General features: G+C 42.9%; 2 protein-coding genes across 10 annotated transcripts in view; one reads left to right on the top strand and one right to left on the bottom strand.

The window, feature by feature from the left end:
• LOC130165624 (peripheral plasma membrane protein CASK-like) overlaps window positions 1-18458 on the top strand; it is a 37999-nt gene that overhangs the window by 2980 nt on the left and 16561 nt on the right. For 4 of the 8 annotated variants that reach the window (XM_056371046.1, XM_056371045.1, XM_056371048.1 and 1 more), the window contains exons 2-11: window positions 6151-6263; window positions 9392-9497; window positions 10512-10589; window positions 10696-10768; window positions 14996-15098; window positions 15353-15528; window positions 15748-15870; window positions 16203-16286; window positions 16505-16604; window positions 17358-17375. In XM_056371046.1, coding sequence (XP_056227021.1) covers window positions 6151-6263; window positions 9392-9497; window positions 10512-10589; window positions 10696-10768; window positions 14996-15098; window positions 15353-15528; window positions 15748-15870; window positions 16203-16286; window positions 16505-16604; window positions 17358-17375 — 974 coding nt within the window. Of the gene's footprint in view, window positions 1-6150; window positions 6264-9391; window positions 9498-10511; window positions 10590-10695; window positions 10769-14995; window positions 15099-15352; window positions 15529-15747; window positions 15871-16202; window positions 16287-16504; window positions 16605-16634; window positions 17174-17357; window positions 17376-18458 lie in introns of those variants that run through there. The other 4 variants (XM_056371047.1, XM_056371051.1, XM_056371053.1 and 1 more) reach the window with 3 other exon arrangements.
• Window positions 11513-14601, bottom strand: LOC130165625 (probable G-protein coupled receptor 34). Of its 2 annotated transcripts, none has more exons than XM_056371054.1 (3): window positions 13896-14601; window positions 13527-13682; window positions 11513-13175 (listed from the first exon to the last, which is right to left on the bottom strand). In XM_056371054.1, the coding sequence occupies exon 3, from the start codon at window positions 13132-13134 to the stop codon at window positions 11938-11940; it is 1197 nt and encodes a 398-aa protein (XP_056227029.1). In that variant the 5' UTR covers window positions 13135-13175; window positions 13527-13682; window positions 13896-14601; the 3' UTR covers window positions 11513-11937. The 2 variants fall into 2 exon arrangements, with proteins under 2 accessions (XP_056227029.1, XP_056227030.1); XM_056371055.1 differs by having other exon boundaries at window positions 13771-14601.

Here is an 18458-nt window from a genome sequence, read left to right on the forward strand (position 1 = left end):
ACTAAATGGACTGAAAGCAGGATGACGATCGGTCCATTTATTGGGTTAAATGGATTGACAATATGATGTCAGGAAAAGACGTCCCGGGCTTTCATTGCTTTGTTTTTTCATGTGCCTCCGCCTTAAAAGAAATTTCAGGAATTTATATTTATTTTTTGACTCTGGCTCAATTGAAAAATAGTACAATTGAGAGTGGGTGAAAGTAAAGTTATTGTCATGGTGATTTGTCTCACATTATTGGATAATCTTGGTGCTGTTGTATACTCGTGTCTCTCTCTGACCTTTGATCCAGCTCCTTTTTAAACTTGTACATAAACCCTATCATCCAGCCTGTCCCTCGCTCCGTCTTCTATTGTTGTAGTCGTCTATTATTGTCCCTGATCGGCTTGTGTTGGAGAGGAGCAGCCCGGCTGGGTGGGATTGAGAGCACTGGGGAAACCATCGCTGTTCAGTAATCATCTCCTTTAAACCTGGATTGTAAAGGGCACCATGTTCAGGGTGATCTCTACTGAAAGACGGTTAGTAGGTACATTCGGAGAACATTTTTTGTACAACGTTTTCCCTTTGATCTTATTTTCCCTCATCGTGTCTTATCGATTAACTTTTTCAAATGTAACCGGTCTCCGCGATAGCATAGGCCTTTGAGCTTAGACTGCGTTTACGGCACTGTGCACACAGGCAACATTTGCTCCTGTGAGCATAGCCAACGTAGGCTCTTTGTCCACCGGGATCCTCTTGTTTCAGAGCTGGCGTCTCCTTCTTCTCATTATTTTCAACTGAAAGATGTGCTTTTGCATTGCTGGCGGCACAGAGAACTTAGCGAGGTTTCAGAACTGAGAGCCAAAGCACGATAAGTCAAAAATATTTGAACTTTTAGTAAGTCGGACCCCTGATTCATCAGGGCTCATAGTTGCATGGCAACAGGAAGAACTGCATATGTCTGCTATAAAGATACATAAGGACTGTGTCGTTTATGTGTCTTTATAGCTCATGCATGTAAATGTTCATTCAACTCCCCCGAGGTCATACAAGCTCCACTATTTCAATAGAGGAATATCAGACAGGTCAGGTGTCAATTCAGCTTCTGGCCGGATTAACTGCAGTGAAAGATGACACGGGCTATTGAACAGGCGTGGGCTGTGTAGACCCTGCTCATTATGTGCTCATTGTTTGTAGTTTACATTGTAAATATGCGATAATGATGTGATGTGAACATAATGCACTAACCACAGGCCTGTTTTTGAGATTTCAGCATTAGTTGAAGTGTTGGCAAAGCACTGAAGCAATTTAATCCATTTCTGTCTGTAATGATTCTGTTTGAATAGGACTTAGGTTGTTGAGCAGCGCTGTTGGAGTCACAGTGCTCTTTATTTCAGCCCTGGGGTGCTCATTAGAGCCAAGGATATTGGGATGTGCGACTCACTCTAAACCAATGAAGTGATAAGTCCTCTGGCTTTTTCTGGGTTGGATAATTAAATTGCTTGGGCAACATTTTAAATCTTACATTTTCATTGATTGTTTTATAGTTTGATAGAGGTCTAATGATAGTTTCTCACCAAACAGATGCAACATTTAGCATACAAAACTGCTAAATTGTTTGCCTGAACTTTAAGCAATTAAAGTAAAATTTTAGTTGTCACTTTTCACTTTTTTAGTAGCAATCAGGTTTAACTAGAAAAATGGATAAGATTTGTGAGAAGAGGAGAATATGTGGGTGTGTACATTTGTGAAGTTATTTCAAGTGAAATTTAATTTTGTAGATGTCAGTGTGTTTTTGTACTCAGTTATGTAATAGGTCTGCAACTAACACTACAACAACTCATTTCTACGAATCCTTCTATTATTAATGTGTCCTTCAGTAAAACATTAGGAAATAGCGTAAAGTGCCCATCATCATTTGACAGAAAACAAGATGACGTCTTCATATTGCTTCTGTTGTCCAATCTACAATTCAAAACATAATGATGTTACATTTACACTGAACATCTTTGTCAAGTTTTACCACGTTGGCTCTCTATTGAAATCGTGTCCGCGGTGTTAATTCACCTCTGTATTGATTTGGGTATATGTTTGGATTTCAAATGATCATATCCGTCTAGTATTCTGTTCCCTCTTGTATGTAAATGTATTTGGAGAGACCGGTCAGCTGGAAATCACAGGGTTCAAGCCCTAGGCTTGGCAAGCATCCACTCAGCTGAAGTGTCCTGAAGCAAGATCGCTCAATTCCTGCTGTGATCAATAAAGTATCACATAATTGAACGTGTCATCTTCCCATCTGTTTCTCAGAGGAAAATACCGAGAGCCATTTTTGCATCGTTAAATCTTTTTAGGTCGTTCGGTTTGCATAGCGGAACATGTTAGGTTGTGCCTCTGTGTAACGCATTGGTTAGAGTGGTTTTTTTTTTTGCTGTTGTTGTTTTTTTTAATCTTTGCTAACCTGTACAATACAGTAATCTTAAATGTTTTCTTAGAGAACCCTCCTCTCCGTGTGCAGTTCTGCTTTGTTTATCTGCCCACGCGCAGAAAATCAATAGTTGTGAATGAATAGTGTAAAGTTGAAACTTTTGTTCAGACTACAAAGCCAGACTCTACAGGGTGGTTTAAACAAACCTGGATTGTCTTCTGATTTATGTATAGGAAAGGATTTTCTGCCAAAGCTTTACAACCTCCTGAGGGTATCTCTGCTCTAAATTTCAGTTTGCAACCCGAATGCTAATTTCCCCACTAATATTCAAAGGGTTGTTTCCCCAATTTGCATAAGGAAGCGCTCTGGATTATTGTTGCGTAGACATTCACAGACTCTGGTTGAACAGCAGTGAACTTTATTGAACTTGTTAAATTAACAGCTTTGAACTTGAGCTCAGTCTTGGCAGTAGGGCAAACAAAACAGTACTTATCCTGGAATTAGTCTGCTAGAATCCCTTTCATGGACTTAATTTTTTTCTTCCTCTCAGAGCCTGTACTTCTGTAAAAATGTATTTATAGACAATTGTCAGCCTTGCACATCCACTATCACATAGTCAGATATTTTTTAAAGCTCTGAAGTCTTTAGAAACTTAAAGTTTCTTTACACACCCGACAATCAATTTGACTCCATCTTTGTGGCCTGCTAATTATTATTTTATTATATTGTCGTTATATTATATTTGAGCATTCACAATTGAATCCATTATGTTGTTAATCATAAATGGTGTTATGTCATCATAGCGAGGTTTGCTAATTGCAGTGGATTCTGCAGAAAGCAACTGAAGGATTGTCAGCGGTACAGGCTTGTCACTGAATATCACTGATGATAATGCCACTGGTGACAGGAACAGATAAGATGCAATTTACCTTTCTCAGAAATAGAGCTCAGAATCGACCAGCAGCAATAGTTTGCCAACCTTATGTACTCATACAAATAATTTTTCTGTATCTCACAGCTGCACAAACACTTTCCCCCAAATTTGTAGGACGTGAATTGCGCTAGCTGCTGGCCACAGCTAAAGAGCAAAATGCTGCTTTAAGCAAAGATGGTCGCTCTCAGGAGAGAAGTACCGGGGATGTCGAGTCTGCAGCTACAGATGTGTCCTGTCCCTGCTTAGGAGAGAAATAAAAAAGTGAGACCTGGGAGAAATTTGATTCACGACCAGTGTGGATGTTAAAAATCTGACCTAACATCCAGTCTTTGATTAACATGGAGCAGAGAGCTGAAATGAGCCAAGGAGCACTCTGCAAAGATTGCCACTTCGGGCTAATGTTTGATGACTGCCGCTGTCGGATGTGAGCCATGTGTGGGCGTTTTGTATGAGCCCACTCAGCACAGCTGTGATGATGTCAGTACGGCATGCGGCCTCTCTGGTTCCTCACTTTCAGGCGCGCGCACACACACACACTCATATAGACTCACACTTTTTTCTCTCCTCTCTTTCTCACTCTCTCTTTCTCTCTTTCTTTTACACCTACTTGCTTGCTTTTAATGCCTCTATAATAGCTACTGTACATGGCTGAATGGACTTTTAATGTTTTTTTATTCCAGATGATGAAATGAATTGCATTCTAATTTATTCAATTAAATAGCGGCTCCAGCCCCTCTTTCACTTGTAACACGCCTCTATTGTAGAAATGGCCCCATTCGTGAATTGATTCTCCATGCAGCTCCCTTGAATAGACAGCCAAGATTACAAATGGGGTTGATGCGTAAAATCGTGCAGGTTCACCCGACCCCACCTCGTTGCTTAATGGCGGTAATGGGTTTTATTGACACACATTAGATCAGCGCCAAGACGGCCTTAGCCTCCTCTGCATCATTTGTATCCATGCGGTTGCAGCGTCTGACTTAGCTCCCCCAAACCTTCACCAGTCAAACACAGATCCGAAAAGATTGTCAGGTTGAAACGGGGGTGTCAGAAGCTCCACCATGCTCCGAGCCCCTCTTTCTAATGGGAAACACAGCTGCTACAGCACATCAACCTAGCAGGGCAAAGGTCAGTGGGGTTGTCAGATCATCAGCAGGATTCCTGTGGACTCTGAAGAGAAGAGTGTTGTGTTTTACGGTTCTCTCGGCCCAGAGCGCGCACATGCCGCCTGCTTTCGTTCGTATGGGTTAATCATTACAGCAGATGTGAGAATGAATCAGCTGCAGCTTCAACATACATAGATGTTTGAACTGCGGTGAAGCTGTCATTTTATACTTGAGTTTAACCAATTCCTGTTAATGGCCACCGTTTTGCTCTTGCAAACTGGGTTTTATTGTGTGCGTGTCCGTGTGTGTGTATGTAGTCTGTTTGTATAGTGTGTGTGTGTGTCTTCAGTAGCATTGGTTCCCCCTCTGAGAATTTTAGACTTGGGAGATGTTGAGACAGCTGTAACACGGCAGGGGTGTGTGCGCCTGTAATTCTCAGTGGGCCTGGAGACAGAAAATGTGCAAATGTCTCAGCTTTCAGCGTTTTGTCCCGCCACTTTGTTATGTTCGTTAATCTAATGGTCGGTGCTTTGACATAATTAGGAAGAATTACTACGTTCATCTTTGATACGAAGGAAATGCAAGGTGTTATAGTTACTACATGTAACTGACTTGTGTGGGATAATGTGAAGAGTTTCCACTGCGGTTTGGGTATGTGTGAATACTCAGGCCTGTTACATACAGTGTGTCAGTGTATCATTTCCTAAACGGTGTTATAATAATTTGTCTGTTTGTTTAACCAAGTGAAGCAAAGACAATATTGGATCAGTGGTTTGTCATTTATCAAGTAATTGCCACTTCATTATTAAAAAAATTACAGCAAATAAATCAGCTTTTAATGGCAAGTGATTTTAAGCTTTTTGTCTCTCAGAGGTTGAGAAGTTATTTGTGATGGTCTGACATCAAACACATAACATCTGATAGGAAGTTAGAGAAGTCACTGTTCTCATAAACTAAAGTTTCAGGCCAACTTCTGTAAGAATTAAAAATTTTGAAAATACAGAAAATAAGGTCACATAATGTTGTGTGTTTTAAGAATTAAAACAGAATTTAAGACAGAATTTAAGAAAGTTTCTAAGAATCGTTGCATTAAATGAAGTGTTTCAATAGAAGATTTCCTGTACTACAGAGCTAATTTTCTTCAAACACAAAAATTGTACTAGACATCTCAAATCTGCCCCACAGACCTTGAACAAAGTTATCTTCTGGGCTTGCAAGTCATTGCTGGACCGCTCTCTTCATATTTAATACAAGATCTTGAGAATTATGGTTGGACACAGGACAGGATGTCATGCTTTATAGCTTCCATATGTTAGCCCCAATGCAGATATATAAGAAAACACAACCTTATGATATCTGCCACCTCCTTTGCCCAGAAATAAACCTCGTAGGGTAGGTCTCCCTAGCTCAGGTCTGTATAATAAAGCTTTTATTTTAGCTTTTACAGCTGTGCTGCACACCACTGCTATATAATTCCCACTGGCATGAGCAGGGAGGCCACGACGCGTAGCTAACCACCCACTGTAAATCCACAGTGTTCTCAGAAACAGTGCTGTGTCTGCCCATTGCACTAGGCTGGTGTGTGTGTGATTATGTGTACATGTGTTTTTGGTAAGTGCTAACTGTTGTTGTGTTTGAAACTGAGATTTCTGTTGTTACATTGTTGTAGGTGTCTGTGACTAACTCGGCGTGTGTGTGTGTTGCAGGGGTCCCTTCAGCGTGGTGAGGCGCTGCATCAACAGGGACACGGGCCAGCAGTTTGCCGTAAAGATCGTCGATGTGGCCAGCTTCACCTCCAGCCCTGGCCTCAGCACAGAAGGTGAGGAACGCAGCAGACCTGCTTTGAACAGATGGGAGGTTTTAACAGAATCAGGACAAGAGAGGATAGTTGTCAGGGATCTTATCAGTCACAGAGAATTACACTTTTAGACAGACATACTTACATCTCGCAAGTTTTAACTAATGTGTGAACCGCTTTCTGTAATGTAGTGCAAACTACACCCACCTGGCTCTCCTTGTGGGTTAAAACAAATGTTGGGAATAGTCTGAAAACACAGTTTGGCTCACACATCAAGGCACACACAGAGTGTATAATGTCCTTCTCACACACAAATAAATGAGGCAAATGTTGCACGCGCTGCGACTAGATGAATAATATGTTGGAACTGCACGTGTTTATCTGCGTGTGGATCGCGGTGCGTGTTTGTGGGATATCGACGGATGCCATGTCTCACCATGTGGTTTGATGCTTTGTCAAGCTGAGGTCTGTGCGTGTGTGTCTAAGAGAGAAAGCGAGAGAGATAGAGACAAAGATCATAGGTAGGTAGGTGTGTGTGTGTGTGTGTGTGCGCGCGCGTGTGTGTGTGTAATGTTGGCGTTCACCATGTGCCATCTGTGAAGTCTCAGTCAGAGATTAGTCTGGCAGCCAATAACAGCAAGACAAGGAAATGACCCATGGGAGGAGAAACTGAAAAGGGGAGCTTTTCACCTGTGTTTCCCAAACCGAAAGTCTGCGCTCTAAATAATTTTGGTAAATATGTTATCATGATCCAGAATCTAAATTTAATCATCAAAAATATAAACCACCCACATTGAGGGTTTTTGTTTTTTTTTTCCTCACTTTGGAAATTTCTAGCATGTGGTCACCGGTCAGTCGGAACAAGCGCAGTAGCATTTATCTTGCGTGTGGTGTATGTGATGACAAGGATGTATAGAAGGATATAGAAGTACTTGTGATTGTTATGGAAACATTCCCTTCATGGAAATTAGAAATTAAAATTTAAAGCATTCAAGATGTGTTTGTGTAGAGTATTTGACCTAACCTTATATATTATATAGATAACAATTCATTAAATCAAGATTTTGATTCAAAAGTATGTAAATCGTTGTAGCCTGTGTGGGATACAAGCTGCGGGCTACATAACTTGAATATTTTCTTTATTTCAGTGCGCAATGAGTGCAGCAAGTGTTATTTATGTTTTAGAGTGATCGTTTTCATTCCCTTTGATTAAAGCACAAGTGAACGCACAAGAATATGCACTTGATGTTTAGTCAAATAAGGCCTGTTTTTCTGACATTTTAAAAAAATCACAAAAGAAGAAATAAGCAAATGGCCACTCAAAGTGACAAGGTAGAGAACTGGAGCGCAGCCAGGTTCGGAGAGCGGTTTCCTGAGAAGGCATACTTTAGCTTATTAAGAAAGAATCTGCGTCAGCATAAATGCGAGCGAGAACGAAAGGGAGACAGAACAGCCGGCTGGGCCGAGCTACAAGCTGAATATCAAACATCCACATTCATGCGTGAATATATTTGTGTGTGAGCGTGTCGGAGAGTTAGATGAACAAAAGGTTAATAGCATCATTAAGAGGCCGGTAGTATTAGGAGTTAAAGCAGAACGAGTAAGTGTCTGGATTTGTTGGATTTAATAAGGATGAATGTAGAGTGAAGGAGCGAGTGCTCGGATCAACATTAAAGCTTTATGGGTAATGAATTTCAGGTTGCGGCATTATTAGTTAGATATATATCAATGGTGATATTGGAAATATGATTCATCAGTACGTCAGACAAAGTATATGAGCAAGCATTTTTGAGTTTCGATGTGATTTCAGTAAGGTGGTTTTATCCTAGGTTCTGGATATCACGAGATGCATGCGGCGAGATCCTTTCTCCCAGCTTCTCCCAGTAACAAACTTCAGAGTGAAATTATTTAACATTGCTTCACAAAGCGTAATCTAGCCCAGACCTTCCGTGCAAGAATTCATTTGGAATCGGCCCAATGAATGGCACTGGTTTCATTCAAAGCGTTCCAGGCCTCTCTGGCTCCCTCCCTCTGTTTGAGTGGTTTCGTTGTTGCCGTGCGGACACTGGGCGGCATTGTTAAGTTCAAGAATAGATACTCGACGAGACGAGCGTAAAGAGGAGAGGAGAGAAATCATGAAAGCAAAGGAACAGGAGAATGGGGGCTCTGTAGTGGGGACACGGCGTCATTTCTCAGTGTTGCATAATGACACTGGCCTGTCACGACACAATGAGCGCACACATGCACACAAAGATCAGTAGACTTGCAGATGAGGAGTGGTCTGTGTAAATGAGGTTTTTATAGAGTGAGGAGCTCAACAACAGCCCGCCTCAGCGGTCATAGCACATGTCTCACCACTTCTGTTATTCTATTCAATACCGTGTGTTTCCTTTTCTTTAAAAGGAGGACAGTCCCTTTCCCTTAAGCAGTGTTTTCCCTCCAGTGTCGTTGTCGTTATTGAGGAATGCCACAGAATCATGTTGTAATTGTATTTGCAGTGTGGGCCAGATGTGGATTTAAATGTGCAATAATGATGGTATTGTAGCGGTGCTACATCTGGTGTGAGTTGTCTTTCTGTTGTATACCAGCTCGTGAGCTGTCTGCCCAACATGTGAAAACTCACCTTTCTTTGCTCAGTAAGAATGGCATCCTCCAGTTTGTAAATGAAACGCTCTGTAGCTCCCTCTGGTGGCGTAGTTCAGATGTGGCACATATGTCGAGGTTTGAAAGGAGGAGGGCGGCACGCTGGGCTTGTCCTCTTTGCTTTTCATCTCCTTAAATCACCACCTAGAGATGCGGAACGAGCCTCTCGGCCGAACAGATTTTTTTTCTTTCTCAAATGAACACCAGGGAGCTTTCTCACCCAAAGGTCATCTGATTTTTGGTTTACATTTGTGTACTGCGTCCTCATTAAAGTACTTTCCATCTTTCAATAAGAATAAAAATAATGATTGGGGAAATCTGCTCATTGTAGACATTTAGTAGCATGTGTATATAAAATGAAGTATACTCTTACAAGGAGACTGAGAGCAAAGCACTGGATTTACTGACACTACACAAGAAAATAAGTACTTATTATCAGATTGAATACTAATTGTTGGACGTGAACAGTATCTCACTAAACCCCCTTTCTAATTTCTGTCTGCCAGATCTGAAAAGAGAGGCCAGTATCTGCCACATGCTGAAACACCCTCACATCGTGGAGCTGCTGGAGACCTACAGCTCCGATGGCATGCTCTACATGGTCTTTGAATTGTAAGTCTACGTGCACTCTGTAATCAGATGTCAGATGTGTTTTTGATGTGTAAATTCAGGGTTTGATTTTGTGTCTTTTATGTGTACTTGTAACCGGGGCAGGAAACACCTATTTTTAAACACCCGCACAGCTGATCAGTCCCGCATACCAAATACTGTTTCTTACCAGCCGCTAAATAGTTTACATAGAGTAGAAAACGATGCATAGCTGGAAAGCAATTGTTACAAATGTAACAATTGCATACTAAATTTACCAGCAGTTGCCAGATGGCTACTGCGTGTATATATTCAAAATATACACACACACACACCCTATCGCCTAACAGCCCCCTTGCATTTGTGGTTACAGACTTATTTCCTTGATGGAAACAAAATCTTTGTTTGAGCTTGTTAAAGGTCAGATGATACACACTACTATATAATGTAATTTTTGATGCACTGTGCTATATATCTAGGCCAAGACAAAATATCAAGCATTAATGTTATATTTTCATGCACTTTGGAATAAATAAAGGTGTGAGGCCTTTTTGAATGTAAATTCCCGGTCTGGAATAACAGGCCCGTGTGTCATTTTGAGGTAGATTTTACAGTAAAGACAAAGCATCTGTGTTCAATATAAAATCCACAAGTGACATTGGACACGCGGGGAACGGCTCTCTCTACTTCTCCCCCGGCATCTGTTGTAAATCTAATTTTCTTAATCAACTCGCCTGGTTAATTTGTTCCCTCTGTGTGGATTTTATTTAGTAAATCTGTATCCCATAGCTTCCTCAGAGCCTCCCTGGGGGATTGTACTGGCTGAAAAGTGCTAAAGCGAAAGTATAGTGCTTCTGCGTTTGCGCCAGTGAAGTGAAAATCGCTCCCTGGCGGACAGAGTTTTGCACTGTGTTTTAAACTCTATTTTGAGACACGGTAGTTTGTGCGGTCTTGTGTAAACTGTTATCTGTAATTGGTAGAAATCTGATTTTTGTCTCGTCCCTACCCCGATCCCCTTTCTCTTTCTTTCCCTCTCAGTATGGACGGAGCAGACCTGTGTTTTGAAATTGTCAAGAGAGCTGACGCCGGGTTTGTGTACAGCGAAGCAGTGGCCAGGTAGGACACACGGTCTGGGAGCTGTGGGTAGATCATTTAAAATATGAATACAGATTGAAATAAACAGCAATTTATCGATGTCTGTCTTTGCTTTCTGTTCACGCAGCCACTATATGAGGCAGATCTTGGAGGCACTTCGATACTGCCACGACAACAATGTGATTCATCGCGACGTAAAGGTGAGGTCTCTCCCACGAGTCCCTGACTAAGCCTCTGAAACCAGCAGACTGAAAGCTTTTCATAACAAATGTAATAAATATGCTCCATACCACAGACAACCACCTTCTCAGACTAGAAGATGATTATCTACTAAAGGTCGAGCACATTTTACTGTTTACCAGAAAACACACTCGGCGACATCCGTTCTTTACATTCATTTCCACTTATTATATGGCTTTTAGAATAAACTTGTGGTTTGGTCTAACCACACGGAAGCCCTTTTAGCCTGCACACCAGTGCCTTAGCAAAACCCGAATCGTCAATATAGTTTGTGTGGCATGACAAACAACCATTGTGGATTTGTTTGGAGTTCTTGTGGTCAGATTAGCATTAACGGCTGATTCCAGCAGGATTAGCCATTCAACACGGGCAACAAAAACTACCAGACCAGATGGAGCGGCCCTGAAACAGCCCCTCGATCCACACACCAGCCATTTGTCCACAAAGCGATCGAGGCCGCCTTGTGTCCGCGCGTGCTGGCGGGTCAAACCTGGTTGAAACGGGAGGCGCTCATTACTGCTGGTGTTTGCTTTAACACCCGCCTCGGAGTGCCAGATGGGTGCTTTTTTTAACACAAGAGGAAGGAAGTTTTCAGTCCAGTTACATTGACAGATGCACTGTCAATGTAACTGACTAAACCTGTCACTCATTTCTTTGTCCCGTGTATGTGCTGTATCAGCAGACTGTCGCTCTGTCTGAGTGTTAGGAAGGAAACACCCCCTTGTTAGATCTATTCATCTCTTTACTTTCATATAGACAGGATTATATTAACATTACAAATATATTTAGAAAAGGAACAAAAACATCCAAAATGTGTTTGTTTTAACATAATTGAGATACACTCAATCCATTATCACAAATTTACCCATTTATATTTTCAGAAACATTATGCATAATAGCATTCTCTAGAAAATAAACATGGTTTCTTTCTTTTTCTTTCTTTCACTCAGACATTAAAGTAGAATTTAAACAATGATTTAATGTCTAAACAATGAGTAACTGCAGTAAAAGAAACAACAACAAACAAACATTTGTTGAACATAAGAAGTCATTTTACAGATAATTGCCCGATCAGTCTGGCATATGTTAGAAATGAAAGGTATTTATTTCTCCAGCGTTCACGCTTTCGTCAATGTTGGTCGGTAGGGGGAAACACCGTCACTCCCGTGTGGCGAAGGGTGGATTTGATGACACAGATACTGTTTCTCGGGGTACCCGAGGGGGTGTTGAGTTGAGAATTTAAAGCCACAGGCACAGACGTCCGTCTGAACTCTGTCGTCGAGCTGTTGGATGTCGCCCAATTGCCGAGTCGGTCTCCGAGTACTCGGAGGGCGGTTTTGCGCACCGAGCCGGATAACAGGAAGTACATGACGGGATCCAAACAGCTGTTGAAGGCGGAGAATAACAACATGACCTCATTGGTGCGGTCCACCAGGTGCAAGTAGTCGCATGATGCTGTTCCGCTGAGCTGGGAGAGGATGTAGACGGGGCGAAAGGCGTGGTAGGGCCCGAAACAAAGGGTAAACAGAAAGAGCACAAAGAAGGATTTCTTGGCGGTCCGTTGGTATTTGTGCGAGTTGGGCAGGTCCGGCTTGTCCCGTGACACCCTCAGCAACTGGGAGGCGATCTTCGCGTAGGAGACCACGAGCATGATGAAGACGAGCCAGAACAACAGCACCAACATTGCGTTGAAGTATGCTTTCCCTTTGGCTACCCGTCGCTGCTTGTACTGGAAGCACTGGCCGCTGTTTTCTTTGTCCTCAGCCGTGGCGATCATGGGCACCGCTGCAATCAGTGACAGACCCCACAGAGCTGCGCACGCCACCCAGCTCCATGGCCAGTTGCGCCCCCGCAGCCTCATCATCATGCCTCTCCGCGCTCTACCTTTTCCTTTGAGCCTCAAGTATCTGTCCAGGCTGATGAGGCCCAGTAACAGGATACTGATGTACATGTTCATGTAAAATAGATTCCCCACCAGCTTGCAGGCCAAAGATCCCAGTACCCACTTGTTTCCATTAATGTGGTAGAGGACCCTGAAGGGCAGGCATGCCAGCAGGACCAGATCAGCCACGGCGCAGTTGATGAGGAATACTCTTACAGAATTGCGGCTCGAGTGTAAGAAAAGGAAGACCCACAGTGCAAAGAGGTTACCCACGAGCCCGATGACAAAGAAGAGGGAGTAGGAGACCATCAGCGGCAGACGGAGGGTTGTGTCGTCAAACGAGCAAATATTCTGGTTTATGGAGAAAGGAGTGGAGGAAAAGGGAAGAGAGGAGTTGGACGACGCAGAGGCCGAAGGAGTGAAGGGGAACGAAGAGGCGGTCATCGTGTCTGAGGAGTGGGATCTTGAGGGTTGTCAATCAGGCTCTGAAAAAGAAAGGGAAAAGCTCATTTCAGTTCATTGTCACTGAATAAAACCAATGAAAAAGCAGAAAAAAAGAATAGTGTACATCACTGTCTAATTGCAGTGATGTGTATGACAGGTGAATATGTGGGTTGTAGTTTTTAAAGGTTAGGGAAATGAAATTATTTTATGCAATAACAGGAGGTGTAGAAGCAGCGTATTGAACACTCTAGAAAAGTGTTTGTTTTCTATTGTTGCTGGATTTAGTTTTTTACTCGTGGGAACCCAAGTTGTGACTAATGGAAAGTTTCATGCCTATTTAACACACGAATTCCAGTTCCACCGAATTACAATGAACACTCTGAACCACTCACCGTCTGACTGCTGCAAACAGATGTTTGGATTAAAGCAGAACGCTCAACATTAATGTTCCTTCCGCAGGAGGGTCAGCACAGCTGTAGTTTAAATGCGTGTGAATGATGTGTGACCGCAGTAGTCCGGTGTGTGTTTTCCGCCATCAAACTTGCGACCTGTTAAGTAAAACTATAGTTACATACATAATAAAATATAACAAAACTGCAGTCCATGTCCTTCACATTTTCCTTTTGCCATCTTCACCTTTCTCTTTGATCTCTGAATGAGTCATAAATTTTGCAGACTCTTTTTGCATATCCTTTTGAAAGCATCCACTCCCTGTCCTCCTCTGCTCTCTGTTCTCAGCTCGCAATCAGTCTTTGTCTTACCGGTCTCGTCCTCTCTCTGTCTCTCGGTCGAGAAGCTGCACTCTCTCCAATCCTTCTCTCCCTCTCACAGATATGAAAGTTTAGTCCACTAGTCCTCTCTGCTTCTTGTTCTCTCTCTCTCTCTCTCTCTCTCACACACACTGCGCCTCTCTGATATTGCACCGCCTCAGTCAACATCCTCCACACCCCTCTGTTCCCCTATAACGAGAAGTGTAAAAATGTGAAGACAGGAAGTGAGACCACCGCCACAACCATCTTCTGCCATGCAGCGCTGCTCCTAAAATGACTTGAATCTATGCTTACATGCTTACCGGTGCCAGATCATAAAAACAAACATAGTCATAATAGAGATGGAGAAAAAACTTTAATAGTAGTTTAATAATAATATTGATGAAGCAATTGCATTAGATTGCCGGTGAGTGTGTTTGGTCAAATACCCTTGTGTTTTATGAAGCACTTGTCGTTGGCGTCGTCTTGTAAAATACAGCAGCATTATGTCTATGCAAATGGAGATTAAGTGTGAAAACTATGTTGCACTCTAACCCTAACCCTGTCATGTATTAACTGCTTAAAAACTGTCACTTCTCTCTCTCTCTCTCTCTGCTTGTATGTCACTGTCAGTAATTCTCTACTGTGTGGTTAGTTTTTCTCCGCCCTGTCCTCTAAGTTATAAATAAGTTACTTTATTGACCAAGTACTTTTACAGCACGGCCATTAATGCAGTAAAATGCATATCAACCTTGCTCTACAGCACACGAGTGTGTGTGTGTGAGAGAGACGTGTCAATCTAATGCTTATTATCCATGATGCACTGGCTAAATCCTGGGGTAAGAACCCTTTCCTGTCTGTATCAGCTTCGTAATAAAATTGCGGTTATAGTTGTTCGAGTCGTCTTGTCATTGTGAAACCGTGGTTTGCTAACCAGCGTCAGAACATATGGGATCTTGCACTTTTGCACAGAAAGAGAAAAGCAAAGCATTGCACAGGCTGCAAAGAAAAGTTTTTTTTTTTTGTTGTTTTTGTTCTCCCTCTGCATCAGTGAAATGAATAAGACTGTTAAAAAATTTACTGTTGAACTTCTCTTCTTTATTCCTCTGCAGCCTCACTGTGTGCTGCTGGCCTCAAAGGAGAACTCTGCTCCGGTCAAGCTGGGAGGTTTTGGAGTGGCGATACAGCTGGGAGAGTCTGGCTTAGTAGCTGGAGGTACAGTGGGACACTTTGACCTTGACAAACTGAGAAAACACGGCTTCCCTGCCTTAATTAGACAATTAGTCAGATCAGATTAACTGGAAAATGTAAATTGTGCCTAGGTCAGGATGTCGACGGAGGCCTGCACCATTAACCTATGAAGTTATGAAGTAACATAAACTAATGTTTAGACCATTGTTAGTCTCAGCCATTCACATATTCCTACCCTGAATATCGTTATAAATCATCCCTCTGCCCGCTCTTTTCAGGTCGAGTCGGTACTCCCCATTTCATGGCCCCGGAGGTGGTGAAGCGGGAGCCGTACGGCAAACCGGTGGACGTGTGGGGATGCGGAGTCATCCTCTTCATCCTCCTGTCCGGCTGTCTGCCTTTCTACGGCACCAAGGAGCGCTTGTTTGAGGCCATCATTAAAGGGAAATACAAGGTAAGAACACGGCGGACAAAACGGCCTCGTCACACCTAATGTGTGGCAAATGCAGTCGCTGCGGGCAGCTAGACGGATAACAGAGCTTATTTTTTTAGAATCAAATCTGGAAGTAATATGCTCTACCGTCAGCGCAACTGTGTTTTACAAGAACATTACAGACTGTGACAAGTGTCTGTCTGCCCACATTAAACTGTGTGCGTGTGTGCGCTTTTTCAGATGAATCCGCGTCAGTGGGCCCACATCTCGGAGAGCGCCAAAGACCTGGTGAGACGTATGCTGATGCTGGACCCCGCTGAGAGAATCACTGTCTACGAGGCCCTCAACCACCCCTGGCTGAAGGTGAGCTCACACAAACACACCCAGTAATAAATGAAGAACTGCTGAACTTTTGCTTCTGACAAGCTCTTTTGTGTAATATTTCAAAACCCGGAAAATAAGTGGGATATAGGGGTTTTGAATGAAATAAGCTTTGGCAAGTAATTGTCACCTTTAAAACCACTGGCCTTTAGTGCTGCTGACTCAAGACCACTTCCTTCTGCTAGAAGCTACACCTCCTGCTTTCACATCCGCTCTGTGACTGCTCTAATGTGTATGTGCAGCTCTCTTCACATCCTCACCATTGTTTCCTACTTGTGCTAATGTGACTGCTTTTTTGTTTTTGGTGGGTGTAGGAGAGGGACAGGTATGCCTACAAGATCCACCTGCCTGAAACGGTGGAACAGCTGAGGAAGTTCAACGCCAGGAGGAAGCTGAAGGTTAGCGTGGTGTCAAAGTTCAACTAGATATCTCCAGGTTCAGCTTGATGAAAATCAGATATGGGAGGAAGTGTGGCCTCCCCCGCACTGTGCAGCCGTTTCTAATCACTGACCCAGATCATTTGTTATGTCATGTTTTCCCAATGATTCTTATCAGACCTCGCATACAAATACGTACAACTGTGTAACGGCTGTATTATCCCTACTCTGTATCCCAGGGTGCAGTGCTGGCCGCCGTTTCCAGCCACAAGTTTAATTCCTACTATGGTGACCCCCCAGAGGAGCTTCATGACTTCTCAGACGACCCCACCTCCTCAGGTAAATGGCTCAGCGGAAGAGGACGATAATGTAGTAGTTAATTGTGCAAACTGGTGTGTGAGTGTCAAGATTTAGCTCTCCCTCCATATGTGAACTATCCACCCATGTGTCATTAGAGGTCAGAGATGAAACATATTGACAGAGGACACAAAAGGGACATTCACTTTCTAGCCAGGTTTCTATTCTGGTGTCTTAATGTGATCTCCAGCTGTCTGCGTGGAACTTCCTCTGTTTCAACAAAGACAGATGTTACCCAACAGCCTCACTTCCCTGTCTCAAATGCAGACTTTCACTTCCTTTGATAAGGAGAGCGGCGGCGGGTATGCATAGAACACCGGTGCGCTCGTCTTAAATGTTAGAAAACGAGTACCGCGTTGCGTATTTGCTTAACGAACGGGCGCAACGAGGCGAGCTTTGCGCATTTGTGGCTCGGTTTTGTAGTGGCCGCTGCAGCCAAATATACTGGTGTGTATTTTGTTTCCGCTGATGTTGGCAGTCTGTGGCGGATGTGCTTCCTGATGACTGGTTTCTTTTCGCAGCCGGGCAAAGGACCGACTAGACCGCCTCTGGTGATTTTCTCACTCTGTCGCTGCTCTTTCCCCTTTTACTCCCTACCTGCTCTCTCTGACTCTGTATCCTCTCCCTTCTTTCTTTGGTTGTCTCTCATTGTGAACTGTTACTCTCTAAACTCTGTACATCCTCTAATCTCAGCTTCTTTCTTTGGTGTTGTTTTTCTTCCGCCCTGCCATCTAGGACTGCTAGCTGCCGAAAGTACGTATCACCCTTCCCACTCGCAGAATCTTGATGTGTGATATCATCATCATCATCATGGCATCCTCACCTGCTTTTAGCTGCTTTTTCTTTTTCTTAGTGATGGATGATGTGGCTCCTCCTCCTCCAAAGTTGCTTCCTCTGTCTCCCTTTTGAGAAAACCTATTTGGTTTGATGAATGTGCTTTTATTCCAAATGCTTCCCGTTGACCTGTAAAGATGACACTCTGTTCACGTACATCTTGGTTATTCCGGTCGCTGAACAAAAAAAAAAAAAAAAAAATTGAATTGTTTTGTCATGACTTGAACGAAACCAAAAAACAAAGGTTACTAGGATAAGTTGCTCACATGCCTCTGTCTTGACTAACGGTGGGACTATCTATCATATTGTATAGCGCTTAAATAGGGATATTGATGATGAATTGCCGATCGAACAGTGGAGACCCGAGTCTGTTGTCAGCAGTGTAGTTGGGGGTTAGTCTCCCAAAAACTGTGGGTGCAGTCATTTTTAAGAGACAATGTTATTCCACGTAATCAATGTCCTTGAGGAATAGTGTTTGGTATTTGTATTCGGTAAGCTTTCGGTGGTCAACCGGTTATCTATCCGTACACGGCTGACAGTCGATTGAGAAAAGCAATCGGTAACCCTAATTGGGATGTATGTTAACAGACGTGTATAACAAGGTTTTCCCAAAGGTAATAATGGCTTATATAGCTCGTTTTCTTTCTACTGTTTGTCTTACATCCTCACGGTAACAGTTGAATAAAAGTCTCATTTGTTCTTTGGTGAAAACCCATTACGAGCACATGATTATTCTCGCCATATCCATCTTTCATCTGTCATTCCAGGACTTGAGCCTAGAAATTCTTGTCTTGCTATTCCAGAGCAGCGCAGGATTGAGAAATTTCAAGGGCGGAGTAAATCCTCGTCCCTACTATTTCTGAAATCATTTGTTGGAGATAGAGGTTTGTTTGGCTGCCTGCAGAGACCATGGTGTAATATCACCACCTGCCGCTAATAAATTGTGTGGCAACTTAAAGATCAGCCTGTGGGTTCAAAAGAATCACTGAGTCATCTCTAAAT

Source organism: Seriola aureovittata, chromosome 24 (genome assembly GCF_021018895.1).
Source record: "Seriola aureovittata isolate HTS-2021-v1 ecotype China chromosome 24, ASM2101889v1, whole genome shotgun sequence".
NCBI classification, from domain to species: Eukaryota; Metazoa; Chordata; class Actinopteri; order Carangiformes; family Carangidae; genus Seriola; species Seriola aureovittata.